The sequence below is a fragment of the Radiomyces spectabilis genome (genome assembly GCF_025331425.1).
Source record: "Radiomyces spectabilis strain NRRL 2753 chromosome Unknown BYT42scaffold_4, whole genome shotgun sequence".
Classification (NCBI taxonomy): Eukaryota; Fungi; Mucoromycota; class Mucoromycetes; order Mucorales; family Radiomycetaceae; genus Radiomyces; species Radiomyces spectabilis.
This window is the reverse complement of record NW_026251929.1, coordinates 455,307-482,598: the sequence shown is the minus strand read 5'-3', so window position 1 is coordinate 482,598 and position 27,292 is coordinate 455,307. Positions and strand designations below refer to the sequence as shown.

At 44.8% G+C, this 27,292-nt stretch overlaps 8 protein-coding genes across 8 annotated transcripts; 4 read left to right on the top strand and 4 right to left on the bottom strand.

Moving 5' to 3' along the window:
* Window positions 1-585: 585 nt before the first annotated feature.
* Window positions 586-5,914, top strand: BYT42DRAFT_562259 (uncharacterized protein). The gene is made up of 6 exons (XM_051567454.1): window positions 586-1,401; window positions 1,571-3,874; window positions 3,949-4,081; window positions 4,158-4,483; window positions 4,606-5,109; window positions 5,182-5,914. The coding sequence occupies exons 1-6, from the start codon at window positions 946-948 to the stop codon at window positions 5,695-5,697; spliced, it is 4,239 nt and encodes a 1,412-aa protein (XP_051425053.1). The 5' UTR covers window positions 586-945; the 3' UTR covers window positions 5,698-5,914.
* A 1,540-nt stretch (window positions 5,915-7,454) lies between these two features.
* Window positions 7,455-8,804, top strand: BYT42DRAFT_592664 (uncharacterized protein; the record flags this gene model as incomplete). The annotated part of the gene is given in 3 exon segments (XM_051570636.1): window positions 7,455-7,594; window positions 7,649-7,799; window positions 7,812-8,804. 3 exon segments carry the CDS (start codon window positions 7,455-7,457, stop codon window positions 8,802-8,804), a joined length of 1,284 nt encoding a protein of 427 aa, XP_051425052.1.
* Window positions 8,805-10,207: 1,403 nt separating this feature from the next.
* Window positions 10,208-12,709, top strand: BYT42DRAFT_493575 (ribonucleoside-diphosphate reductase large chain; the record flags this gene model as incomplete). Its single annotated transcript, XM_051564228.1, has 3 exons — window positions 10,208-10,243; window positions 10,383-11,660; window positions 11,750-12,709. The coding sequence occupies 3 exons, from the start codon at window positions 10,208-10,210 to the stop codon at window positions 12,707-12,709; spliced, it is 2,274 nt and encodes a 757-aa protein (XP_051425051.1).
* Window positions 12,710-14,029: 1,320 nt separating this feature from the next.
* Window positions 14,030-14,552, bottom strand: BYT42DRAFT_480690 (uncharacterized protein; the record flags this gene model as incomplete). Its single annotated transcript, XM_051563683.1, has 2 exons — window positions 14,030-14,171; window positions 14,281-14,552. Coding segments are annotated over 2 exons (414 nt in total), but the record flags the coding sequence as incomplete, so codon positions are not given.
* Window positions 14,553-15,440: 888 nt separating this feature from the next.
* BYT42DRAFT_475688 (uncharacterized protein) lies at window positions 15,441-15,662 on the top strand (the record flags this gene model as incomplete). Its single annotated transcript, XM_051563616.1, has 1 exon — window positions 15,441-15,662. A coding segment is annotated over one exon (222 nt), but the record flags the coding sequence as incomplete, so codon positions are not given.
* Window positions 15,663-16,626: 964 nt separating this feature from the next.
* On the bottom strand, window positions 16,627-20,727 carry BYT42DRAFT_643186 (uncharacterized protein). Its single transcript, XM_051572599.1, has 3 exons — window positions 20,507-20,727; window positions 19,830-20,371; window positions 16,627-19,659 (listed from the first exon to the last, which is right to left on the bottom strand). Exons 1-3 carry the CDS (start codon window positions 20,588-20,590, stop codon window positions 16,752-16,754), a joined length of 3,534 nt encoding a protein of 1,177 aa, XP_051425048.1. The 5' UTR covers window positions 20,591-20,727; the 3' UTR covers window positions 16,627-16,751.
* A 33-nt stretch (window positions 20,728-20,760) lies between these two features.
* BYT42DRAFT_562252 (uncharacterized protein) lies at window positions 20,761-22,963 on the bottom strand. Its single transcript, XM_051567453.1, has 9 exons — window positions 22,805-22,963; window positions 22,623-22,729; window positions 22,472-22,555; window positions 22,336-22,392; window positions 22,154-22,276; window positions 21,664-22,054; window positions 21,504-21,594; window positions 21,337-21,401; window positions 20,761-21,270 (listed from the first exon to the last, which is right to left on the bottom strand). The coding sequence occupies exons 1-9, from the start codon at window positions 22,917-22,919 to the stop codon at window positions 21,176-21,178; spliced, it is 1,128 nt and encodes a 375-aa protein (XP_051425047.1). The 5' UTR covers window positions 22,920-22,963; the 3' UTR covers window positions 20,761-21,175.
* A 2,413-nt stretch (window positions 22,964-25,376) lies between these two features.
* On the bottom strand, window positions 25,377-25,875 carry BYT42DRAFT_562233 (uncharacterized protein). Its single transcript, XM_051567452.1, has 2 exons — window positions 25,606-25,875; window positions 25,377-25,531 (listed from the first exon to the last, which is right to left on the bottom strand). The coding sequence occupies exon 1, from the start codon at window positions 25,804-25,806 to the stop codon at window positions 25,618-25,620; it is 189 nt and encodes a 62-aa protein (XP_051425046.1). The 5' UTR covers window positions 25,807-25,875; the 3' UTR covers window positions 25,377-25,531; window positions 25,606-25,617.
* Between the last annotated feature and the right edge of the window lie 1,417 nt (window positions 25,876-27,292).

Here is a 27,292-nt window from a genome sequence, read left to right as displayed (position 1 = left end):
CATTGTCATTGTCGATACTTTAGCAGTTTTTTTTTTTTTTTTTTTTTTTTTTTTCATCGAATGATTATTATTTTTTTTTCTCTCCAATACAAATAAATACAACAACCATGTAAAACAGTGGTACCTGAAAAAAATCAAAAAAAGCAGTCGTATCCGTGATGCCTTGGATAATCATAGTTGGATGTACCTTATGAATTGATAGCAGTCAAAAGTTAGACATATATCGATGCTACAAGCCAACCACCACCATCAAAGCCAAATGGCGCGAGATAATCTATTAAAAAAATGAGAGAGAATAGAGCGAGCCATGAAAAGGAGGAGTGGAACATCGTGTGATTGTCGATCTTTTTTTTTCACTAACAAGGGAATATTGATGAAACTCGTGTGTTGAGTGTAGAAGGTGAGAAATGAATAAAATGGACGAGAACGGCTTGGACGGTGAGGTGACGATGGCTGATAGAGAAATAGACAAATTCACCCCTAAACTTGGTAGCTCAACGACGACCTCGTTTGCCGCTTTCCCCTTTCCCGTTTAAAAGCCAGGATAAAACGCCCTTGGAATTTTTTTTCTTCTTTCCCTTTTCTCGTTTTTTTTTTCTTTCACTTTTTGCCATTGTATATATCCTTTGATCTATCGTGTGTGGGCTTTGTTTTTTTCTTCTTCTTTCTCGTTTCATCTTGCTTTCAGATCTTTCTCATCATATTCACCGTTTTAACATCTCGTTCTATCTCTTTTTTTTCGGTGTCGTTGTTTTTTCCTTTTTCTGATTCTATATTCTGTCTAATTATTCCTCTCCATGGTCTCTACCTGATCGTTGCAAACACGCGTTATAAAAACTAACCCACCCACCCCTCACCCACTCCATCTAACCTAGAAAGATATACTCCCGTTTTTACTTGTAATCTTTTCAGCCTCTATTCTGTTTATATTTATTCGTACATAGCATGACCTTATCACACCAACCACTGTCGCTTCTCGCTCGTCCCACTTCACCGACCTCCATCGCACTGTCACCACCCTCATCGCTTCCCAGTTCACCACGCCATGTCACTGCATCTGCTCCTTCCACTTTCACATCGCACTTTGTCCAAGCGCTTCACGACTTCTTTCCTAACAATGCACCCTCCGATAATGTGTCGTGTCTTTTTTTCCGCCGAGGCGCTATCATCGAAGTACTCAATCGAGACGAATCAGGGTGGTGGGATGGACAGCACGACGGTTGTCGAGGATGGTTTCCTAGCAACTACGTGGGCGTGATTGGCGAAGCGAGTCGTCACAGTATCGATTACGAAGAAGATGGATCCAAGGATGTTCTTCAGTTTGAACACTGGCGCCAACACATGGCTCAGCTCAGTGGAGAGGAGATCACTCCATCGTCCATGTCGGGTTGGGATTCAAAGGTAAAAGAAAAGGGAGGACTTTCAAAAAAAATTGATCCTTTCCTAATTTGACATCTCGTCATTTGTGTACATGCTATCCACAGTAATCCGTCTCTTTCTTCCACCTTTTGTGCCCATTTTTAATTTTGTATTCCCATCTAATCCAACTCGAAAAATTTTTCTTGTATAGATCTCCCAATCAGTGTCCGAATCCCCAACCGTGCAAGGTCATGGACCTTTGACTCAAACCCTGATCCACGGCCATCCTTCATCCACCACCAAGGACCCTGCGGCCTCGATCGAATCGACCGATCCCTCCCATCTTTTGGAAGATGTGGCCAAAGAAATTGCATTACTCGTGGACGCTTGTTCCACCGGGGATCCGTCCAATATTAAACTGTGTAATTTTCAAGTCATTTCCGCTGTTCGATCCGTCTTGGCATCGGCTCACGCTGTAAACAAAGACAGTCCTGTTCTCAAGGCGTTTCCCGAATTAGCTCGCCAACGCAAAGTCGTACTTGGTGCACTCAGTAAATTAGTACTCAAAGGAAAAGACTTGCAAGCCGACGATTCGCACATCGATAAGATGATCGAACAAGTGTGCTCCTTAGCCCATCAACTGCTGTCGGAAATGAATACTTTTGAAACGATCGCCCAAACTGTTCCCTCGCACCATCACCACCCTCACGATGAAACCACCGATATCACGGGATCTACAACAGAACAACAACACCAACAACAGCAAGACGATGTGTCTCCGCGCGTGTCGATGATGTCGTTTACGTCGAGCGCATCTGTTTCCACAACCTCCTTACGACAACAGCTCCTGGATGCAAGGCTATCGAGTGCTTCTCTGATTGCAAAAGCAGTCCCTCTTTGTGATGCGCAGCATATATTGCAGACGATTTTGGATCATCAGCACACCATTGACACCCTCATGCAGGGATTGCTTCACACCATTGAACATTTTATCGGCAGCCGACACCGCGCCACGGATATGCTGGAAATGACCCGGAAAGCCGTGGAAGCCGTTCGTACCTTTCTTGCCGTCGTGGAACATGTGTGTTCCAATATCGGCGAACTTGACTACAAGCACTGTTCCATTATCCCTGAAGATCCTCATTTGGTTGCCTTGGTGCTTGCTAAAGAGGCCGTGTACAGTGCGATCACGAATCTTGTCACAGCCGTACGAGCCTTGGCCGGGCCACGTGATATGCAGACACCCGATGATTGCGAACAGTTACGAATAAGTTGCGAAAACGTGGTTCGTACCACCCACGAATGTGCTGCGTGTGTCAAGACATGTTTGCACGTTGATCCTGCCGAAACCGGGGACATGCAAGATGATGTGCGCGCCATGCGCGATAAGCTTCAGGACTCGGTCGATACACGTCGTCACCAAACTCTTAGTATTCTTGGACGCAAAGTCACCAGTTTGAACGTTCTTCAGTCTCAATATGACGACGATGCCACCAGTTCCTCCGACAGCAGCACATCCTCCATGTCACCCCAAGACGAAATCTCACTTAACAACAAGTCGTCGTCCTCGTCGTCGGTTTCTCATTCCCATCTGCCTCCTTCGCGCGTCACGCATGCCGACGATGATGTGGACGAAAACCAGCCTTTAGCCACCCTAGCCGGCAAACACCATTCTCGACCTACCGAAAAGGACGTGGAAAAGTTGGAGATTGGCCACTATTCACCTGGTAGAAACGACGACTCTGATGCCAGCAAACCGCCATTTTCGACGCTTTATTCTCATCAGGAAGATGTGTTTGCAGAGCAACAACAAGACGATAATGATGACCACGATGATGTCGATGACGATCATGATGAGGAAGAGATGGGTTCATGCCAAGGTGAACCAGTGGCAGAGCGTCAGCGTATTCGCAGCAGCCCATCCGAGACCCATCCACCACGTACGTCGAGGAAGGATCGGCCCACATCGAAATCAAGTCGTCACAAGCTCTCGCGTTCTGAAACCGTACGTCGCTCCAGTACCACGGCAGCTCGATCGTCGGTGGAATCTATCAATGTGACTCCCATGAGTACACCTGAATCAATGAGTCCTGTCAAAGAGTGCGATGGCGACAATCCCATCGGGTCTCTTCCACCATGTTTACCGCATCGAGGATCCGTGCATGCCATCACCGCCCGGCCGCGTGCATCATCCATTAACGCTTTACAGTCAGCTTCCAATGGCACATTCCCTTTACCTCCTAGCCCCCATCCGCATCCTGCCGGCACTCGCGATCTTCGACTCTCTGTTTCCAAATCCACACCAACCGTTGACCCTGCGCTTTCCAAACCACGTCGTTCACGAGGCATGAGCGTTTCCACCTTACGAATGACCTTGACAAAACAAAAGGGCGAAGAACCACCCTCTTTGCACCACATTTCCAATGAAACTCTCATCGACCCACCATCGTTGCGTCGTATGTCTTCATGGATGTCCATGGAAGTGACGGAACGCCAAGATCCATTGTCGATCAAGGTAAGAAAGGCAAAATAGTCATTGGTTGAGTTTTGTTAATTGTGACTGATTCTTTATTTTTTTCTTAACCAAAGGAGCCTGAGCCTTGGTTTCTCAAGGAACGCGCCTTTTCTGAAGACGAGATGATGTATAATGGGGAAGGTCAAGTGACCGGGGCTACACTGGAAGCGCTGATTATCAAGCTGACATCCCATGAAAAGTCACCAGGTACTTTGTTTACACCCGTTTGATGGAGGACGTTAAGGTCAAACATTGACTGACATGTGCTATTCTATGTTTATAGACTTGATTTTTACACGCGCCTTCTTTTACAACTTTCGTTTATTTACGGATCCATCCACTCTTTTGCAATTGCTCATTGATCGTTTCCGTTTGTCACCTCCTGTGGAACCGGAATTGACGACGGAAGAATCGAAACTTTGGACCCAGCGTGTCCTTTTACCCGTTCGTCTGAGAGTCTGCAATGTACTCAAAATGTGGCTTGAAGTTTATTTTTCGTTTGAACAAGATGCGCACATTGAACAAACTCTCATTCACTTTGCTGCCAATGAAATGGCGCAGGCCATGCCAGGTCCATCCAAACGGATGCTGGAACTTATTCGACGCACCGTAAGTCCCCAAAAAGAAGAGAAAACACGTTTTTATCAAAAAGCAATGCAGAAGAATCCTGCAGTGAGCTAATTCTTCTTCTTCTTTCTTTTCTGTGTGCTTCTTATTTTTGTTTACTTTAGTTCTCATTGCGAAGTCTGGCACCTGCAGGAAGGAAACATTCTTACACTCAGGATGTGCGAGCAATGATGCAACGATCTGCCACGGGTTCGCATGCGTCGATCTCTTCTGGGTCGTATATTTTTTCCTTGTTTGAAGATCATCATTCCACTGATTCGCTCACAGAACGACATCCTCAACCCAACATTAACCGATCGCTTCGCAATACGTTACGTAAAGCGTTAAGTCAAAATGCGCTTTCTCAAGTGAATGTGAATGATTTTGATCCGCTCGAACTGGCGCGCCAATTGACCTTGATGGAAAACTCTTTATTCTGTCAAATTGAGCCTTACGAGATGATCGGTCAGGAATTCACGAAACAAGCCGATTCAAGTCGGTCCATCCATGTAAAGGCCATGATCCAACGTAGCAATCAGGTCACTGGATGGGTCTCTGACAGTGTGTTGCGCGAAAGCGATCCGAAAAAGCGAGCGCAAGCCATCAAATTCTGGATCAAAGTGGCCGATGTAAGTTTTGTGTTTTGGGGGAATTGGGGAAAAAAGAAAGCATTATTGATGGCGATGATGGGGTTATTTTAGCATTGTCTGCAACTGAGCAATTACAATACGTTGATGGCGATTCGATCGGCCCTGGATTCGACGAGTATTGCGCGATTGAAAAAGACATGGGATCACATCTCGGCCAAGTACAAGGCCATGATCGATCCCATTTACCGTGCTACCGATTCGCAGCGCAACTTTGCCGAATACCGCAATCGACTCAAGAACGCGATGGCCCCGTGTCTCCCATTTCTAGGTATCTACCTCACCGATATCACATTTATTGACGATGGCAATGGCAACTACCGCACGTCGCCCAATGGTCACCAGTTGATCAATTTCGACAAGTACATCAAAACCACACGGGTATTGAATGAAATAGATCAGTTCCAAATTCCTTACAAACTGATCGAAGTGGATGAGATCCAACGCTTCCTCGTGCGGTATCTGGAAACCATCGAAACCGATAATCTCGTCTACTACACCCGAAGTCTCAAAGTCGAACCGCGAGAAGAAGAATTCGATATCCGCAGTGCCATCAGTAACTTGTCTTGAAAACAAAATGCCGTCTCTTTTACCCTTCCTTATCTCTCTTAGCTCTTAGCCTTTAGCCTGTGTACATTGTAATTTCGTGTTTATGTCCCTTTTTTCCCCCTATTGTTCGAGTTGTTTTTATCCTTTTTTCTTCTTTATCTTTATCATTTTTTTTTTTTTTTACAAAAAAGCGTATAGAACAAGTGTGTATAAAACTGTATAGAAAATTTACCGATCCATTCATTATAATTGAGCAAGCAGTAGCGCGTGGCGGGTGTTTGGGTGTACTGTGCCTATCTACCATCTATGAAGTGGCCATTATGGTATGGATGAACACGCGACCCATTTTTTTTCTTTTGGGAATGCCATTTTAGACTTTTTTAAATCCCAAGATGATTCGTTTTTAAGTTATAGGTTGTACGATTTCTTAAATGAGTGCTTTAAGCGGCAAAGGGGAGAGGCGACTGCATGCTTAAAGCACTACATCATGTAATGTCCATCATAAACAAAGAAGAATCGTTAGTTTATGACATGCTTTTTGTTGGACTTGGATAAACCGTTACTTTTCGGTTCATGCTTTATGACGATCGTTGCAGCTTTGTTTCCAGGAGCAAAATCAATGCAACTCTTTTTTTTTAACCAAACTGACAATGTGATTCATTATCATATCAAACGATTTATGAGCAAAGATTTAGGAGACTAACGAAAAAAAAAACGATGCTGAACGATTCCATCAATCCATGGTCCATACATATTATCCATATGCATAATGACTCAAAGATCAGACTTTGCGCCACCTGGAATGTTATCCTGCTTTTTTCTTGCCAATCCGTTGCAAATAGACTTTCCTGACAAGGACTATGTCAGAAATAGAGTGCTAAACTTTTTTTTTTTTTTTTTTTTTTTTTTTTTGTAAGGACGCTTTTGGCAAATTTACACCCACGTATTACCACAGTGTAATATTCTTAATTGCAGTTTGAAGCCCTTACCTACGTACCGCAAACCATTAAACATTGCTTTAGGATATCCCACGAGGAAAGGTTGCCTTTTGGTGATGACTGTAAATCGGAGGCTTTTGTTTGCTGGTTAGCAGGAAACTGCCATTGTCAGTCAAGAAAGACAACCATGTACCACTACGAAAAAAAAAGGCATACTTAAAATAAGAACTAATTACTGCAAGAATTTGTATGAGTTTCTCTTTTTTCATCGTAAAATGAAAAATGATATCATGGAATGGTTCCAAGTCGTACAAAATCCCCAATTGCCATCAAATCTTAAAAATTGCCGCCACCCATCTTTATATAGCGATGCAGACACGTTTCTCTGATTTAAAAATAAAAGGGCCCACAGTAATCTTTTCATGGTGAGTAAGTTTTTGACGGATAAAATGATCCAAAAGAAACTAATAAGTATGTCATCGCTGCACACTTGCAGCGGGATCAATTTCCCTTGACGACATTTGGCTCAAACAGAAGAAATCATTTCCGCTGCTGCTTGACAATTATACTATACGGCCATTATAATCTCGTAGTAATTAATATAAGGATAAAAAAGATAAAAGGGGAGACAGTAGGTAGAATAGGCCAGAATATTATCGAATTACTGCGTAGGATTTGGATGGATTGTATGCAATGAATGCCAAAAAAGTAAAACCCCGTATTGCGAGACCGTGGATTCCGCAAGTCACAGTTGGGAAAATCGTCGTTCTCGGTTTGCTTTTTTGACAGAAACCCCCCATTCAGTTGTCATAAAAAGAAAAGAAGGCGGAGCCAAAGTTAATGTCTGATTACGACCGAATTTTCCAACAGTCGGGTGCTCGCGTTGCCGGTACTTGGGGTGCCCCGGCCTCGAATCAAGCGACCTCTACTACGAACCAAGCGTCTCAGTGGCAAGCCAGTGGTCCATCTGCTTCCAGTCAGTGGACGACCGAGAGTTCGAGTCGGCCCATTTCTGAATCCAGTGAATATGACAGCGAATTCTCTGACGAGGAGGACGATGAGGATGAAGAATACGCTCCTTTGCAAATGACCGGTTGGGGTACGCAAGCGCAGTCGCAGCCCAATGCAGCGACACCTCAGGTCAATGTAAGTATGGGCGGATGGGCATCGCTCATCGATCCCACGGTGAAAATCAAGGCGGGTGGTATTGGTTCCGGTGGTCTGCATCGTCGAGGTGCCAATTACAAGCCTGTGGATGAAAGCTACATTCTCGCCCAACGTTTGAACAAACAGACTCCCAAACCTCCCGGTACTGGTAAGAAAAGCCGAGGCGGCAAATCCGGTGGTTCTAAAACCAAGTCGGCTTCCAAACCCAAGTCGGCTTCCAAACCCAAGCCAGCTCACAAACCTCCTCAGCCCCATACGGCTCCAGCCGTTCACACTTCGGCTCGTATGCCAACCGCGACTCGTGCTCGTGTGATTAGAGAACGTGATGTCAGTGGAGCTGCGGTCAACAGTTGGGCTTCGGGACAATTGGCCTCCACACCTTTCTGGGAGCAAAAGGGCGTTGCTGCTCCACCAGCCAACACGGCTTCCACTGCTTCCAAATGGGCTACTCCCGAATCGCATCAATGGGCTCAAACCGCGGCGCCGGCACCTGTTCCTGCTCCCGCTCCCCCCGTTTCCCAAGCTCCTCCAGCTCCCGTACCTCAGTCGGCATCCATGCAATCCCAGTACGCTCCACCTCCAGATGCCAACGCATCAAAATATGCTTCGACTCCCAGCGGTTCGACTGCGTCTAAATACGCTTCCGGTTCGACGGCTTCAAAGTATGCCCCTTCGAGTGGTTCCATGGCGTCCAAGTACGCTACACCTTCTCCCTCGGCAGGATCTCTGGAATCGAAATACGCAACCCCATCTACATCCAGTGAACCTTCTCCCTCCACATCCTCGGTGCCGTCGGCCAGTGCACCTGAACGAAAGGCCATTTTCTCATTCAACATTGAACTGGCTGCCGGCTTCTATGCTCCGCTCAACGTATACGAGATGGAGAACTACATGGACTTAGTGAATGCGTTTGAAGCCCGCCATCAACTGAAAATCGAAGAACATGCCAAACAGGCTTTTGCACAAAAGATTGAAGGTTTGGTACGAGACCAACTGAACATCAGACGTCAACTGAATGCATAAAGAGAGATAAAAAAATATTGAACCTAACTGTCACCACGATTTGGAAGACAATAACAACACAACGGAAGAAAACAAAAAAAATAGACATGATTCCCCTCTTTTTATAAAAATTGTTCGCTAATCGCCTCACATTCGTTGTGCTGTCCAATGACAAAAATTCATCATGATCGAAAAATTCAATAAAACAGCGAAAAACATTTAAAAAGGTGAACATCCTGGATCGATATCAGAGCGACGTAATCACTTGATACGCTGCATAACGTGTTCTTCTCTCCACGTTACAAACGTCCAACTTTCCTCATCCTACTCGTCGCAATCCATTTGATTGGCAAAGGCACATGCAACGAAGCGCGTAGATTGGAAGATCCCGATTTTTAACGCGTTTTAAAAGGGAACGCGAAGCGAGACCCTCGGATAACTCGGGTTATAAATCCGTTTGTAATTGTAACGTCGTCCAGAAAGCGTGAGTGCGGCGACCGAATCTTTTGACCCGCGTATCGGATCCAGTCGCCCAAGGAATCGAAAGGTCGCCGCTGAAACACCAAAAGGTTTCGCGCACGATCACATCAGAACCCGCTGCACTTGACGTATCCCTGACTCTAGTGAAGGCCGCGTCAATTCGCATTGAGAAACAGGCGACTATAGGCAAGTCATAACAAGTGAATTGACTTTTCTTGGTAATATATCAATAATTAGACTTATCAAAAAGTGTGCTCTATATAATTCAGAGGATGAGGAAGATGAGCAAGTGAAGAGAATGGAAATCTCATGCTGAGCATTGATGGGTAAGCAAGGTTAGTGGGTAAAAATAAAAATATAAAGGGACCCATTGGGACGAATGGTTTTTTCCTCCGACAAAGCAGCGTCGCAGTGAAAAATTTGTCATCCGTTGGGCCCGACACGCGACTGAAAAGAAAGTCATGGCTCCGTTTTCCGCGTTCTGCGACGCGTAAGTTTTTTATTTAGTATAAAAGGTACTTTTTTCTGGACCTACGCGTCTTTTTTTACTTCTTCTTTTACTTTTTCTACTCCTTCTTCCTTTTCGTCTCGCTTAGCTATCGTGCTGACTGGACGTGTTTCACTTTTTCATAGCCACTAGTCTATTTAACTGCTACCGTTATATTTTTTTTTTCTCTGTCGTCTTTGACCAGCCATGCCAATGTTTGTATATAAACGAGGTACGTTGATGAACTGAAAAAAACTAATCTCCAGGCAATCTCACTTATCCCTTTGTTTGTGCATAGATGGCCGCCGTGAGCGAGTCGCATTTGACAAGGTAAAGCTTTTCTCACATCACTTCGAGTACTTTTTTTTTATTTTGCTGCGCATCCTCATTTTCATGATCTGTTCCCATTTCAACCTAGATTACTGCCCGAATCAACAAGTTGTGCTATGGTTTGGATATGAATTACGTCGATCCGGTCGCCATTACACAAAAGGTATGTGTGAGGAAAGAGGGAACACACAAGATATACCCACAGGGTGTTTCGGCGTGGGACCTTTTAGGAGGGGAGGGAACACAGGTCGACATGACAAGAAATGGATTGTCTTATCATTGAATGTTTCTTTTCTGTGTAGGTGATTTCCGGTGTGTATCAAGGTGTTACGACGGTGGAGCTTGATAACCTGGCCGCCGAGACCGCAGCCTATATGACCACCTCGCATCCTGATTATGCTATTCTGGCCGCTCGTATTGCCATTTCCAACTTGCATAAAGAAACCCAAAAGGTGTTCTCTCACGTGGTTGAAGATTTATACCGTTATATCAATCCCAAGACGAACAAGCATTCGCCCATGATTTCCGATGCAACTTATAAGATCATTATGGCCAACGCTGACCGCCTGAACTCGGCCATTATCTACGACCGTGATTTCGGTTACAACTTTTTCGGCTTCAAAACCTTGGAACGCTCGTATTTACTCAAGATCAATGGTAAGGTGGCCGAAAGACCCCAGCATCTCATTATGCGCGTGGCCGTCGGTATTCATGGAGAAGATATTGATGCCGCCATTGAAACCTACAACCTGATGAGCGAAAAGTACTTTACCCACGCCAGTCCTACCTTGTTCAATGCCGGTACCCCTCGTCCTCAACTGTCGTCGTGTTTCTTGCTTACCATGAAGGAAGATTCCATCGAGGGTATTTACGAAACCTTGAAGATCTGTGCTCAGATTTCCAAGACGGCCGGTGGCATTGGTCTCAATATTCACAACATTCGCGCTTCCGGTTCTTACATTGCTGGTACCAACGGTTACTCCAACGGTATCTTGCCGATGTTGCGTGTCTTTAACAACACGGCTCGTTACGTGGATCAAGGTGGTAACAAGCGTCCAGGCGCCTTTGCCATGTACCTCGAACCCTGGCATCCCGACATCTTTTTGTTCTTGGATTTGAGAAAGAACTTTGGCAAAGACGAAATCCGTGCCCGTGATTTGTTCTATGCTCTGTGGATCCCTGATTTGTTCATGCATCGTGTGGAAGCCAACGAGGACTGGTCGTTGTTCTGTCCCAGTGAAGCCCCCGGATTGCAAGAAGTGTGGGGTGAAGAGTTTGAAGCTTTGTATACTCAATACGAAAAGGAAGGTCGCGCACGCAAGACGATCAAGGCCCAAAAGCTGTGGTATGCCATCTTGGAAGCTCAGACCGAAACCGGCAATCCTTTCATGCTTTACAAGGATGCCTGCAACCGCAAATCGAACCAGCAGAACCTCGGTACTATCAAGTGCAGCAATCTGTGCACTGAAATTGTCGAATACTCCAGCCCCGACGAAGTCGCCGTCTGCAACTTGGCCAGTATCGCTTTACCCTCCTATGTCGTCAACCGTGAACGATTTGATTTCCAAAAATTGCACGATGTAAGTTGCTCAAAAAAAAAAAAAAAAAAAAAAAAAGAGAGCCACGAGTTTCGCAAAACTGATTGCCATGTCTTCCAACTTTTTTTTAGGTTACCAAAGTCATTACCAAGAATCTGAACAAGATCATTGATGTCAATTATTACCCTGTGCCTGAAGCCGAACGATCCAACAAACGTCACCGTCCTGTGGGTCTTGGTGTGCAAGGCTTGGCCGACGCTTTCATGTTGATGCGCTATCCCTTTGATTCCCCTGAAGCTAAACTTTTGAACATTCAGATTTTTGAAACCATCTACCACGCTGCTTTGGAAGCGTCCATGGAATTGGCTCAAAAGGAAGGTCCTTACGAGACGTACGAGGGAAGCCCTGTTTCCAAAGGCCAACTGCAGTACGATATGTGGGGCGTGACCCCCACCAGCTTGTGGGACTGGGCTGCATTGAAGGAAAAGATTGCTCAACACGGTGTACGCAACTCGTTGCTTGTGGCGCCCATGCCGACGGCTTCCACATCGCAAATCCTGGGTTTCAATGAATGTTTCGAACCTTACACGTCCAATTTGTACACGCGTCGTGTGTTGGCGGGTGAGTTCCAAATCGTGAATCCTTGGTTGTTGAAGGATCTGGTGGAAATGGGCATCTGGAACGATGATGTGAAGAACATGATCATGTCCGACAGTGGTTCGATCCAAAACATTCCCAATATCCCCGCCAAACTCAAGAGTCTGTACAAGACGGTGTGGGAACTTTCGCAACGTACCATCATAGATATGGCAGCCGATCGTGGCGCGTTCATCGATCAGAGTCAGAGTTTGAACATTTTCATTGGTGAACCCAACTTTGGCAAATTGACCAGTATGCATTTCTACGGTTGGAAGAAGGGACTCAAGACGGGTATGTACTACCTTCGTACGCGTCCCGCCGTGGATGCCATCAAGTTCACTGTCGATCAACTGTCGTTGAAGGAATACCGCGCCAAGTCAGCCAAGGAAAATGAAAGTGACATGGTATGCTCCATCGATAACAAGGACGCCTGTGTTAGCTGCAGCGGTTAATTAAAAGCCCCTCGTCCCAAATTCGTTTCTCTTTTTTTCTTTTTCCTCTCACCGGTTGCATCTCCATTTCTGCGAGATTCATACATTTATCCTCTCTCTTTGTATGTTCCTTCACTTTCTGTTTTCTTTTTTTTTTTATTGGAGATGATATTAAGGAAGGTCATTATCTTTTTTTTTCAAAAAATTTCCCTGTTGTTATAGTTTCGCCTTTTTTGCATATTTTCTCACTTTCATTCTTCCTTACATTGTTCCACCAATATAATTTTATAAACATACTTGACTATTTACAGTATGAGGTCCTTTCTTTTGGCCTATTAAGTCCTTTCTTTTGACCTATGAGGTCTTTTTTTTTGGCCTACGAGGTCCCTTCTTTTAACCTATGATCTCTGTGTTATGCTTTGAGAAACATGGATTCGCATACACGCAAATTTGTTTCAAGAAAAAGATAATTTCACATCCACACAGCTGTGGATATTTATTGTGTCAAAGGCAGAGCTGGGTATGTGACAAATAGGATACTTTAGAATGATGATGAAAAGATTTAATCAATAGCAAGACACAAAAAAAGTGTGTGTTGAAAAGGGTATATGTAAGGTATGCACGAGGGAGTTGTTATTTGTTCGTAGTCTTGTCGGTTGATACCGGTGTGGCTGGCAAAGTTTTTCTTCTCTCCTGTTTGACATGATCCCAATTGATGCTCGATCGAACATTGTATTTGGATTTGGGCACTTTGTTGTTCATGGCTTCTTTGCGTTTCTGTTCTTCTAGTAATTGCTGCTGTTGTTTGGCGTGTTCGAGGCGAGCCCTTACGGTGGCAGTTTGTTTGGGACGATAGGCTGAGGAGGAACGCGAAACAGTTGAGGAAGGCCGATCCGAGGATTTCAGCGAACTGGATCCACTTTGCGTTCGAGGAGGTGTGGTAGACACGGGCGAATCGTAAATGGGAGCGGACATGCGACGAGACGCTCGGCTGGTGTCGATGGTTTGCTGAACCGGACCTTTTCGATTCCCTGTGGTGGATTTGGTGGTTTGCGACCGAACAAGGTATGATCGCAAATTGGGAATACCGCAGTTCTCCGTAAACGATTGCTGCACCGGTTTCTCTTCCCCTATGAATTAATATGCGAAAATCGGGTTCAGCAAAACTATGCGTAACAAAACGGCAAACAAAAAAAAAAAAAAGACAGCGTTTTTACATGGTATGGATGCGGCCAAGGCAGCTCGAGGTTTGGGGATGGGTCGCTCGAGTTTCTCAGGTACAGTTACTGGTACGGTTACGGGCGCTGAAGGAGACGGCGATGGCGATCGGGTTCCTATAGATATTTCTTTCTTTGTGGCTCCGTTTCGTACTGGAACATGATCGCTCTCTTGATGACCCCACCACTCGGGAAACGTCCAGGGAAGCGTCTTTTTGCGCACAGGTTCTTGAATTGGTGTGTGGTCAGGCACGATTTGTTCATCACTGCTCCCACTTTGATTATTCTTCTCGTCAATGGTTGGTTTCGTGTCGAGAACGTCGTCATCTGCCTACCTCGAGTTTATTATGAGCAAGTGGATGGGAGAAATGGAACAATGGATTTACCTTGGGTGGTGGTAATGGCAAGTCTTGTTTCGAGCTCAGAGTTTGGTCTGCAGTGGACGTTGGGGTTGTTTCGCTCTCCTTGACAGAGTCGGCTCCTTTGTCAATTAATTCTTTGGATAGGCTCAAGATATGTTGACGGTCGTTTGAATAGAGAACAGCGAAACAAATAAGCTCGCGAAGAATATTGAACGTCTCTGTTGGCGAATGCTTGTCAAGAAAGACATGCACATAAGGCGGCAATGTCGTAAGAAAAGCCTCCATGAGGATAACTCAATGAACAGTGTACAAAATAAAATAAGGAATTTGGTATTTTTCTGCGACACAAAAAATAAAAATAAAATAAAAATACACCATGACGACCATGGAGAGTCTCAACCTAAACTTGGTGCAACCTGAATGTCAAGGAGATACCCGTGATGCTTGCAACTATCAATGTCGCTAAATCAGATTGAAAAAAAAAAGCCGGAGTCAATCAGAATCAATTTCATATTTTCCAGATAGTAAAGTCGGATTCATGAACTGATTAGGCGTCAAGTTCTGATAAGGCTGCTTGGCAACAATTTTCGGCTAAAGACATGATGAGCACAGTCATTTTGGAAAGCAAAGTTTGCTATTTTTGTGTTTGATATCGTGAACGATATTTTTTTGTCGGTTGATCCAATATAAAGTCTCGTTTCAAATGTTTGACGTGCTCGTTTATTTTTACTTGACGCTTAGTGAAAAAAATACACCCAATAAGCGCGTTACGTAACGCTTACTGAATTTTCGTCTCCTCAGTTGTTGAATAGAGCGGTTGGCTCTTCCCGAGTTATCCTCAGGTTTGACGATGAACGAATGACGGAATATATGCGTCGGGGAGGAGATCCGTAATTCAGTTCAACTTGTAGGGCAAAGAAGTACAATCCTGCTTTCAGCAATCAAGCTTCCAGTCCCCACAGCATGAGCTCGGTCTGCAAGCACTGCGGCACTTGCAGGCTGGTCAACCGACGAAAAGGAGCTCCCTACGAAACGTGGCGTTAAAGCGACTGGACGAGCGAAGGGCATGTCGACGATGAGTTGGACGAAAAGTGTGCAAAGATTGAGCTGCTGTCGCTTTGCATTCCGTCGGCAGACGCTGCGGCGGACACAAACGAACAGCCAAAGGAATACGAATGTGCTGTGATCAACGCGATCGAGTGTCTGATCTCTTACCTGTATAATTGTGGAATGAAGCCGTTGTCGGAGGCACATCTGATAACAAACTATATACACCCGTTCATGCATGGTCTCTTGTCCGCCAAACAACCGACGAGAGTCGCCCATTGTTCAAACATTGTTCCAGAGGAGCACGGCGACGCCATCGAACGCCCGGATTACAAAATCAATGTTTATGCGTCTTTTGGTTATTACTTTGCATACAGCAATGCATTTGGTGAAGTAAAAAAAAAAAAAAAAAAAAAGCGGCAATATTTCACCAACACTTCTCGTTACGGATTTTTACCGCTTGTGTGTATTCTGACGCCATCGACAAGTACAACCTGGGGAATGTCATGGCTTTCCAAGCCGTTTCCAACTGCGTGATGTTTTTCTTCATGGACCTCTCATTCCCCTGCCTGTATACTTTACAGAATTGATTCGCGTCCGCATTCACACAAGAAAGCCAGATCTGCTCGACTTGATCGATCATCTCGACAATTGCTGTGGACAGCATACGTTTACAAGAGCACTGCATACCAAATTTGAATGACGGCCTGCAGTATCGTTGCCCTCTGTCCAGCTCATACTTGGCCAACTTGCAGGGAACTCTGTGTTATGTGCAGTCTATACAAGGTCAGCGCAACTGGAAAAGAGGGTGGTGTAAAGTGCTTTCGCAAGACAAGACAAGACAAGACAAGACAAGGCAAGACAAGGCAGATTGGATTGAGAACAAGAAACCCTAACGATTGGACCACTGTTGTATAACAGGTTCTCACACACACCCAGGCATCGGATGCTTCGAAAGGTCCCCGTTATATTAGAGAAAGACCAAATATTTATCTAGATTTATATGCGACAGAATAGGCAGAGATGTAAATGCACGTTTAATAAATGAACTTCAGCACAGCATGACATAATGCAGCGATCGACAAAAGAGGGCGGACAACAATAGAGAAAAGCAGAAGCACAAGCATCAAGCAAACGCATGGACCAGCAATCCAATAGCGAGAAATGGGATTAGACTAATAATACACATGGTTGTGCAGTATTGTCAAGACAGCGTGTGTGCGGAATGGCCGTGGCAATCTGGCTCCCAGAAAAACGAACTTGTGGAGTAACAAATATCTTGCACGACATCAAGCTAAGAAACAACGAGTTTTGCTTTCTGAAATGACTGTATCGATTATTTATTAAAGGATACTTGGATGATGAATGAGTATTGCAAGGAAAGATGAAATAAATGAAGATGTGGGGGATGATGAAATAGTAATAATGAATTAGTCTTTAAGGTGAGGTAGGGGAGGAGGGTAACAGTCGCATGGCCTCTAAATCGTAGGCGTTGGAGTGATCGTTGGAAGCGACAACGTGATAATCCGAGCGCCCCGTAAGACGATTGATCATACTACGAAGACGGAATGCGAATCCTTTGGACGGTGGAGCATGAGAACCGAGGTCGTCTGTCGGCGTGAACACATCTAAAGCGACGTGGGAAGTCGAGATATCGGTATCCATGGCATCGACCAAGGCCGGTTTGCGCCATAACCATTTCAAAAGCAGACTGCTGACGACGACGCTCGTCGAACTGGCGGCCATGGCAAGACCGGCTAGCATCGGGTGCAGGTGATAACCCCAGGGCATGAACACACCCATGGCCAATGGAATACCAATGACGTTGTAGATGCAGGCCCACAACAAGTTGTATCGAATTCGTCGGAAAATGCACCGAGAAAGGTCCAAAGCCGCTACCACGTCGGACAAGTCGTTGCGCATCAACACACAATCCGCCGCTTCCATGGCGATATCCGTACCGCTGCAAAGCGCAATACCAAAATCGGCGGCAGCCAACGCTGGTGAATCGTTGATACCATCGCCTACCATGGCGACCACCGTGCGCTGAGCTCCCGAACTACGTTTTCCGAGGCAGCGTTGAAAGAATCCAGACGACCCGTAAAAAGGCTGTGCTTGCATGCGTTGCACCAGCTGTGTTTTACCGTTGGGTGAGACACCGGCGTGAATTTCGGTGATACCGACTTGAGCTGCAATGTATTTCGCGGTCAACACGTTGTCTCCCGTCACCATGGCTGTGTGAATGTTCATTTTGTGAAGCGTGGCGACCACGCGTCGAGATTCCGGTTTGATCGTGTCGGCCAAAGAGATACACCCGGCAGCGACACCGTGCCAGCCGATCAAGATGCATGAATGGCCTTGAGATACTTGCTGCTCGTAACTGACCATGTCTTGTGCTTGGATGTGGATTCCGTGATGGCCTTCTAACCAGGTGCGATTGCCAATGACGACGGCATGCGTTTGACCAACCAGACTGTGAAGCGACTGTTTCAGAGAAGGATCCGTGACCAGGGAAGCGGCTTCGGGCGTCAGGGTAATGTGGCATTCAATGCCCAGACCCGTGGCACTCTTGAAATCCGTGACGTGGGCCAAGCGATCGAGGGCATCCAAACCGGTGATTTCTTTTCCTTTTGTTACCACCGCGCGACCCAAAGGATGCTCACTACCGGATTCCGCCACTGCCGCTAAAACCAGCATATGCTCCGCGCTCAGATCAGCCGTCCAGTTTTCATACTCGGCCACGGTCAACTTGCCCGTGGTCAATGTACCGGTCTTGTCAAACACCACCTTGTTCACTTTTTGACCGTTTTCCAAAACCGCGCCGCCTTTGAAGAGAACGCCGTTTTCGGCGCCAATACCGGTGCCGACCATCACCGCCGTAGGAGTGGCAAGACCAAGCGCACATGGACACGCCACGATAATGACACTGATACAAAGCTTCAGACAGACAAAGAACCAGTTGCCGTTGCCATCCTCCCGGATTTCCATTTGCAACATGGACGGCATATGTTCCACGCCAAACACGCCGACGAGAATCGACCAGACCGCCAATGTGCCCACACCCAGGACAATCACGCTCGGCACGAAATATCCGGCCACTTGATCGGTAAATCCTTGAATAGGTGCTTTGCTCACTTGAGCATCTTCCACCAATTTCACAATCTGACTAAGCGCAGTATCGGCTCCGACGCGCGTGGCTTTCATGACAAAGGCGCCCAAACCATTCACAGTGCCACCGATCACTGGGTCTCCGACTTTCTTCGGCACCGCATCCACTTCTCCGGTGACCATACTTTCATCCACGGTCGAGGACCCTGAATGCACAATACCGTCGGTGGGAATTTTATCACCGGGCACAATCTTGAGCAAATCGTCTTGTTGGATCAATTCGGACGGGATACGTTTTTCGCTAATCACTTCTTGGGTGGTATTGTCGGTGACGAGCATCAATGCCGTGGAAGGGGTCAGGTTCATGAGTTTGGATAACGCCGTCGACGATTGGCCCTTGGCCATGTTTTCCAAGTATCTTCCGAGGAGAATGAACGAGATGAGCATGGTCGACGTTTCGAAAAAGATGGTGGGTCGCTGATCCGATGGAGACAGGACCGAACGCACCATGGAAAAGACGGAGAAAATAAAAGCGGCTAATGTGGAGATCGATACGAGGACGTCCATGGTGGGCGCGCCGTGACGAATGGAACGATAGGCTGATGTGAGGAACCGACCTCCAATACCGAACTGCACGGGGATGGTAAGAATCAATTGCAGTAAATCGGTCAAATAGAGACCGGGCAAAAGTGTCAGGGAAGTGATGGACCAGCCAAACGAGGGTAAAACCATGGCAATAACAAATACTGGGATAGCAAAGAAAAGACTGCGCAAAAACGCGCGACGCCAACCCTGGATTTCACGCACTTTCGAAAGACTCTCCAACTGCGAGCTTTTGGTATTGTCGGCTACAAGCGCATTGAACCCGAGTTGTTCAATGGTTTCTACAATGGTGCGTGCGCCAATTACCGTGGCATCGTGTTCAATTTTCGCCATTTCGGTCATTAAATTCACGGAGACGGACAAGACACCCGGCAAAGCTGAAATTCCGCGCTCAATGCTGTGAACACATGACGCACAGGTCATACCAAACACTTGAAGCTGTAAACAATCATGCTGCTTTCGCTGAATCACCCGCGCTTCAAAACCGATATCGTTGATCATTTCGGCGATGGCCTCTTCATCGGCAATAATATCAGGATCGTACTCGACCGTGGCGCGTTCGGCTAACAACGCCACTTTGACGGACAGAATACCGGGTTCGGCTCCCAATGATTTTTCGATACTGTTGACGCAACTAGTGCAACCAAAAAAAGGAAATCAGAAAATGCACAAAAAAACAAACAAGCAAACACGGGGAGATGCAGGGGGGAAATCACTATTAACAATGCGGGATTTCTGCTACTTCCAGTAAAAAAAAAAAAAAAAAAAAAAAAAAAAAAAAAAAAGGACAATCGTCCAACGTACCTTGCGCACGTCATTCCTCTGACTTCCAGTTGAATGCATTGGACATTTTCTGCACCGAGAGAAATGATGGCGGGTTCTTTGATTGCGGATAATAACGGAGAATCTTCTTTGGGAGATTTGGCGGATACGGGCGCATTGACGGGAACGTCGAATCCACAGTCTTCAATAGCATCAATCAATTGTTGGCGAGAAAGCAGACTAGGGTCATGCACCATCGTTGCTTGTTCATTTTCCAAGCTGACGTTGACGGAATCCAGGCCCGGAAGCGACTGGAGAGCTTGAGTAATCGATCTGACACAAGATTGGCAAGTCATGCCAATGACGGGTAAAACTGTCGTGACCATTTGATTATCGGTAGCGTGGCAATCGTCATCGATATGGGGTACATCGAAACCGCAGTCCTCGATAGCTGTAACGATGGTGGCGCGATCCAATACTGTCGGGTCGTAGATGATGACGGCGTTTTCGTTTTCCAAGCTCACCTGAATGGATTGTAATCCAGGTAAACCAGACAATGCTTTGGTGATGGATTTCACACATGACTATTGCAAAAGCAAAACAATGTTATTGAATAAATCCATGTGCTACTGGTGGTCGTGCGTCTAATCTTGGTGGCGTCTTGGTTTTTTTTTTTCTTTTGGTTTTTCTTTTTTTTCGAGGAAAGGTCGGTTTTTTACCTGACAAGTCATGCCCTCAATCGACGGCTGAAGAGTCGCCCACGCATTGTGAGGAGTGGATACTGCTGCATTATCGATCGTCATCAAGGATCTCCATACAAAGTTGGGAAGAGGTTAAAACTGAAGATGAGATAAACTAAGAAAATCCAAAATACGGGGAAAAGGCAAAGAAAAGAAAAGAAAAAAGGGAAAAAAAAATAATAAATTAATAAGGAAAAGAGGGGGGAAATCTTTTTTGTCGGAAAAAAAATTACCGGATCAGGCACAAAAAATATTCAGCCGACTGATCGGGTCGTGATTCTTTTTTTTTTTTCCTTCTCCTCTATTGGATGGTCGAAAGGATCATTCTTTATCCATGACGTTTGCTGAAATTACACTATGTGATGATGAGATATGCACTTTATTGCCACGGTAGAAATTCTTTGAAACGAATCTATGATGATAATACAGTTGCTCACGTTGGCCGAACCATGGTACATGGGTGTTGCAGATGGCGAAAGAAGGATTTGGGGATCGAACGATATTTTCAAGGGCCGTTGGCGGTGGTTTCAGTAACGAGTTCTCTTTGCCCGATAATCTGAATCTGATAACGGTGGCGGACTAGAATCGGTTGGAATCCAGATGTGTAATCCGTCAGCGGCTTTTCGGCGATCATTCACCAATCATCACTTACTGCTGCGTAACCTTTCGGTTACTGTTTGTACGCGGATTGAACGAGGGCCGCTCTTGAGCTGGAATGGCTGAAATAGAGATAGGATCTAAGGCTACAAAGACAAGAAGTACGGTCAGTCACGTCCATTCTCAAAAATTGTAAAAAGTGGAACATTCACCTGTTTCACTTTTCACGAGGGTGACTTTGGCATCGTGTTCAGCCGCATTTAGATTATTCAACATCCTAAAAAAGGGTGGGGTTTATCGTCAGCCAATGATCCTATTATTTGATCTGATAAACCCTTTTTTTTCGCCGCCGCTAAAAAAACCATAAAAGTGGCCATACTCTGCCTGGTCAATAACCGCCATCAGTTCTATATCCGCCTTGTCAAATTCCGGTTGACCCGCCAAATGCGTAAATAACGAATCATCATCGCCTAAAGAAAAAAAAGACATGCGGTTGATTATATTTTCACGCCTTCTTCCCAACTGGATCACTGCCATACCATAAGAGAATCCGTCGTCCACCGGAGGTATAGGACTGTTTGTGTGAGAGGATGATGTTAGAGAGTTTTGTGCCGTTGTGTTGATGGAGGGAGATGATGTGTTGGTTGGCATGTTGGATATCTGAGGAGAATACGTTTGTGGTTGGACAGAGGCATAAATAGGTTTGGAAGCAGGGGCTACCGTAGGTAACGAAACGGCAGTCGCGGCTGTGGTCGTGGCTGCGGTTGCGACGTTGGATGGAGCCTTTGCTGGTATGGAAGGCGAGTGATTGGCCGGAGAGGGAATGATAGAGTTGGTCGTTTTCATGACCGCCGCCGTTGAAGGTGATGATGTAACTGGAGGTGGTGCAAATTGTTTGTGACGGTACAGATTGTCTGCATCGAATTTAATCTAAAAAGGGCGGGGTGGGGGGGAACACCACAATAATATGAGCATTGGCAGCAAATAATGCAGAATCCATTACCATTGATCCGGTTTCAGAATAACTACCTGCGCATTCCCCACTTTGCGTATATTGTTGAGATATTGTTTATCATAGATACAGTTGCCCAAAGCATTGCCAAACATGCGCAAACATCGTTTCAATGCATCCGTACATGCTTCCTTTTTTGCCTGAAGAGACGTTCAGTCAACTTTTTCGTTTTCACTAAGCTATTTTTGAAGTTGCGTACCTTTTCCAATGCGGCTGCTTTGTTACGTTGATTTTCGGCAGATCCGTAACCAATATCCTGCAACATTAAATTGAGACAACGGATCCACACCGAGGGAAAAAAGGATCCATGCCGCAGTCACTTTTTCTTTTGTTACCTCGTGAAATGCACCGTCTTTGAGAGTAACACGCACCGTAGCTGAAACGCCTAAACTGACTCGACCATTATCACTCACATCGACCTAGTAATAGACTGTGAGACAATGTGCCGTCATCGTTACAATCGCCACGAACTGCGCCATGACTTACAAAGTCGACGGTGGTGTTCTTGATCTCTGATGACCAGCCGCTGTTCCCAAACAGGTCATTGGCCAGATTAATAGCTGTTTTGCCTTCAATGTAGGTGAACTGCCCCCCTGTACAAACAGTTTAGTTGTTGAGGGGAAACCGGGAAGGCGCAGTTTCCATTGACACGGATCAAACAACTCTACCTGGTCCCGCTCGATAACTCAACCATTCCGGACCGAGCGGCTTGTTCAGCAACTCACTCAATGGCGGTTTTTTATTCAAAGTCGAGGGTGAACGAGACGAATTGGCGGCGGCCATGGGCAGACGATCGGTGGACAAGGATCGCAAATCGAAAGCTTCAATCGGTCTGCGCCGCTCAGCGCTCCAAGCGTTCTTCAAAAATGCGTTGATGCAGGACTGTGAAATCGTGACAACTTATGCCCAATGCGCCCCGCCAACTCAGACAAGAGAAAAAAAAACTGGCCTGCTTAACTTTATTGTCTCTAACAAGCCGTACACCCGCTGTGCAATGGATGCCGCCTGCCACCGGAGGCCGCCCTCTTACATCGAGCGACTTTCGTCAGAAAAGCCTAACGCATACACGGCATAACCTGGGCGAGAACTCTTGACGGACTTTGGTATATTAATGACAACCTTATGGCATACGTTGCAACGTGAGTTGTTTCTGAACACGCGCAGGGCAGCACTGATTGACCCCCTCAGTTCCATCCCGCCCAGGCTATGATCGATTTAGAAAGATGTGTGGGTATTTTGGGTATTTACAAAAAAAAATGAGTTAGTAAGCTCTTTGATTGATTCAAATTTCGTCAAGATATTTTACCTTTGTTAATTGAGTTTTCGATAGCCATTGATCGCTTGACATGACTTGGATTATATGATATTGAAAAAATTTTGAATTAGTATACGCTCATTATACATCATAGTAAAGGAAAAGAAATTGGACTTGCCTTGAACCAAGTGGTGTACCGGAAGGAAAAAAGATGAATATGGACCGCCAGGTAACCAGCTTCTTCGATGCGGAAAATAAAATTGCTTCCAGGGACAGTTAAGCGATGGATCGGTGGTGTCAGCTTGAGCAGGCAAAAAATATTGACGTGGCCAGAAGTGTCGGTAATTTCGAGCTGGATTCCAGATATTGAGAGTCCCCCGAATAAAAGAAAAAAAAACAAATAAAGTACATGATGATAAAAAAAGATAAAAAAACCAATGGTCGCGTCAGTAAAAATCTCATAAAAAACCCTGTGGGAAAAAAAAAGAGGAAAAGACTGCGAAAAGAATATGTACATGAAATATAAAATACAAAATACAAAATACAATAATCGGGAAGACATCTCGAATACCATATCATGAGAAGCAATCCTAAGGAGAGGAACATGAAGAGGACGCGTAGTGTTTTCCGATGAAAAAGAGAGGTACACCACCGACGATGGCCTTTGACGTCATCCTGTTTCGCCAGATGGATGGATGGATGGCTAGAGAAAGTCACGTTGTAGTATCCAGAACTAGTCAGTCGAAAAGAAAACGGAGAACACCGGAAGCTAAAAGAAGGATGGAAAAAAAAGAGAGGTGAGTCTGTTTTGCCGCAGCAAAATCGATGGTGGACCACTCGACGCTTACCTTTTTGAGGATTGTAGTCGATTCAACCAAGTTATATACACGGGATAAGAATAGTCTGGATAATGGATGCGGATGGGATCTTGATACAATGATAGTGAGGGTTTATCAAGCAAACAGAAAGAGAGAGAGAAAATCAAAAGAAGACAAAAATATATGATTCTCCATGGATGAAACAATAGTCACCCCACTGATGCATGAATTCATAGATCGAAGCACGTCTGCTTATGTATTATTCGATTCATTGAAAATTGAAAGAGAATGAAAGGACATATATAGTATAACTGACAGAAAAACAACAAATTGAATGATGCTACAGAAGAACGCCAGTCGTATCATCAACCACTTTTCTTCAAAAACAGCTCTACTCACATTTTTATTCGAAAGACGACGATACTCTGTTTAACCACAACTGGCGCAAACGGCATCTTGCTGCTGATTGTTTCGCCTATTATCGTGAAAGTGGGCAGCGAGGCATGGTTAAAAGATAAAAAAAAAAAAGGTTTAACAGGTCCTGATAACTTAGTGTAGATCATGTGATTTACAAAATCGCTAACTTCCCAAAGATTTTAATTATGTAGAGATTGCCATTCGTTTGTTATCGTCCTGCTTTTAGTTCCATACGTCTGTTATGTATTTATTTATTCTTTGGTTACGATGCGATTCTGTTAAAATATGAATGTGGGTTATTTTTAAGAAGACCGTTTTTCACAGGATCAATGGATGGCATATTCCCAATTGCAAGGAATCAAGGTAGATCGAGATCATTATTATATTTCTTGCATAAAGTGATGAATTTCTTGATTTACCTTATCTATAAATATCAGCAAGCATTTGAAAATTCTATTAACAGGAGAACCTTTTCTTTTCTTTATTTGTGGACCAAGGATCCAATTGGTCTCCCTTTTTTTAAATAGTGTGTTATACCTGTATTTCAATAGTGCTGTCGGGAGCTTTGATTATTAACAAGTTCCCTTGCAGATGCCCAGCAATTTTCATATCCTTTGCTCGGCCTAGGTTATGCTTACAGTCGTGAACTACCGTGTCATGGGCAGTCTAAATCGATGCACTGTTGCCGAATCCTTACGTACAGTAATGGGGGTTGAAATCGCAGTGCAGGTTAATCTATCTTTTCGACAAAGCGGCTTTTTTTTACCGTCAACTTGCTTTTTATTTGGCAACAAACACTCGCTTAATTAATCTAGTCGGAGCCATTTAGGTCCGAAATTTTGGGTAGGTCATATTTTGCCGCTTAGTGATCATTGCCAGCAATAAGATATAGGATTAACGGGGATCTATAAAATATATAAAAAGGTGTGAGAGAAAAGCACGTATAAAAGAAGCCTTCAATTTGGAACATTGTATTTACAAGAGAGTGTCATCAGTCGTCGCATATGCAAATACCGGTGAGACCGCATTCACCGAGTTTGAACCCGTGGTTACCGCAATGTTCCTGGCATACCGCTTGAGCGTGGACTTCGGTAAGTTGATGACAAGCTTGATCGATCGTGGGTAACGCTGCAGCAGAAAGCATGAGACACGCGCTGACTAGTAAAAAAGTGAACTTCATATTGAAAGAAAATTGAAGAGAAGAAGAAAAGGAGATTAAGGTGGCCTACTTTTTTTTTCGTCGGTTCCTGGCAATTTATTGCCAGAACATGAGGATGCCCCTTTTCTCCTTGGCTGAACATCCAGTTGTCACACTATTCACTTGAACTTGTTAGCGTCATTTAGTTACAATGAGCTTATTTATGCTATCATGCTTTAGGAATATTTTCATTGTGTGCGTTGCCGGATACTGAAAGAGATGGGGGGAAAAAAAGAAACCATTCGTATCGCATGACATTGCAGCAAAGGTGGGATCCGGGCTATCACCATTCGCTGCGTATAATCGGGTATCTGCTAGTGTAATAAAGCAAATAATAGCGCTGACATTTAAGTCGACAGTAGAAATGGCCTTTTTTTTGGTCCTCTTTTAGCATTAGATAGGGCTATTATTATGATACATTCCTGCATAGACTCCACGGCAATTACTGCATTGTTTCCGGTGGAATTATGCGTCTGCTAATGCATGGCTTCTCCAAGTAATCTTTGGCGTTAAAAGCTAGTATTTTCTGATTTCTTTTGTACGCATTGATAATCTCAAAATTCCTGCGCTTATATTCCTATCAGCATGTAAAACGGCCTCAAAACCGGTTAGAGAAGAGGACATTACTGGTACAGCAAGTATCTGGTCATAAAAAACCATTCTTTTGATTTTGGGGACCAAAACGATGTCAGAAATAGTATATGTTTTCATTGTTTCTTCCACAAGAGGAGAACAATTGAACTTTCATATTTGAAAACAGGTTTCTCCAACATGCATCAATTAGACGGCTGCGGCGCTGTTGGAACTGCTGCTTACCACTTTCGCTTCGGAGTCGTTTATTCTTATTTTTATTTTCAAATGAGATCTATTGCGTAGCAAGCCACATTTGTGTAGCCAACCACAGAATGTAAAGGTTGTAGTGCACCAGTCGTATGGCAATGGTTCGACGCGGGGTTGGCATAACCTGAGATCCCATAAACGGCGAGAATCGAGAGTAGCAAAACATGTTTTGGATCTCCTCGGACTAAAGAAAAGGTTGTCTTGGTTATTGGAAGAAGAAGAAGGTCACTGTCATTCGCTTGTTGTTTCACATGCGTGAGTTTCGTTTTTTCTTTTTTGTATTACGTAGCAATACGATGTTGCTAAGCAAAATTTCATGGTACGCCAAGGCGTTCTTGTAAGAGAAAGTAGATACTATTTTGGATAATAGGATAAAAAATAGCCTACTTCCTTGATATTGAATCATCTGTTTACACTTTCCTTCGATGCGAGTAATTCGTTATTCTCACGTGCAGCTAGAAAGTAATAACATGCTGCTAAATATTTCTCTATTGTATGTTTCCTGCCCTTGCTTCCTTGTTACTAGTTTTTTATTGCAAAGCCAATATCAGTTGCTTAATTTGATGACGGGATTATCCGATCGTGCGAGTGTCAAGGCGAATTATCTGAGCTTTTTTTTTAATGTGGT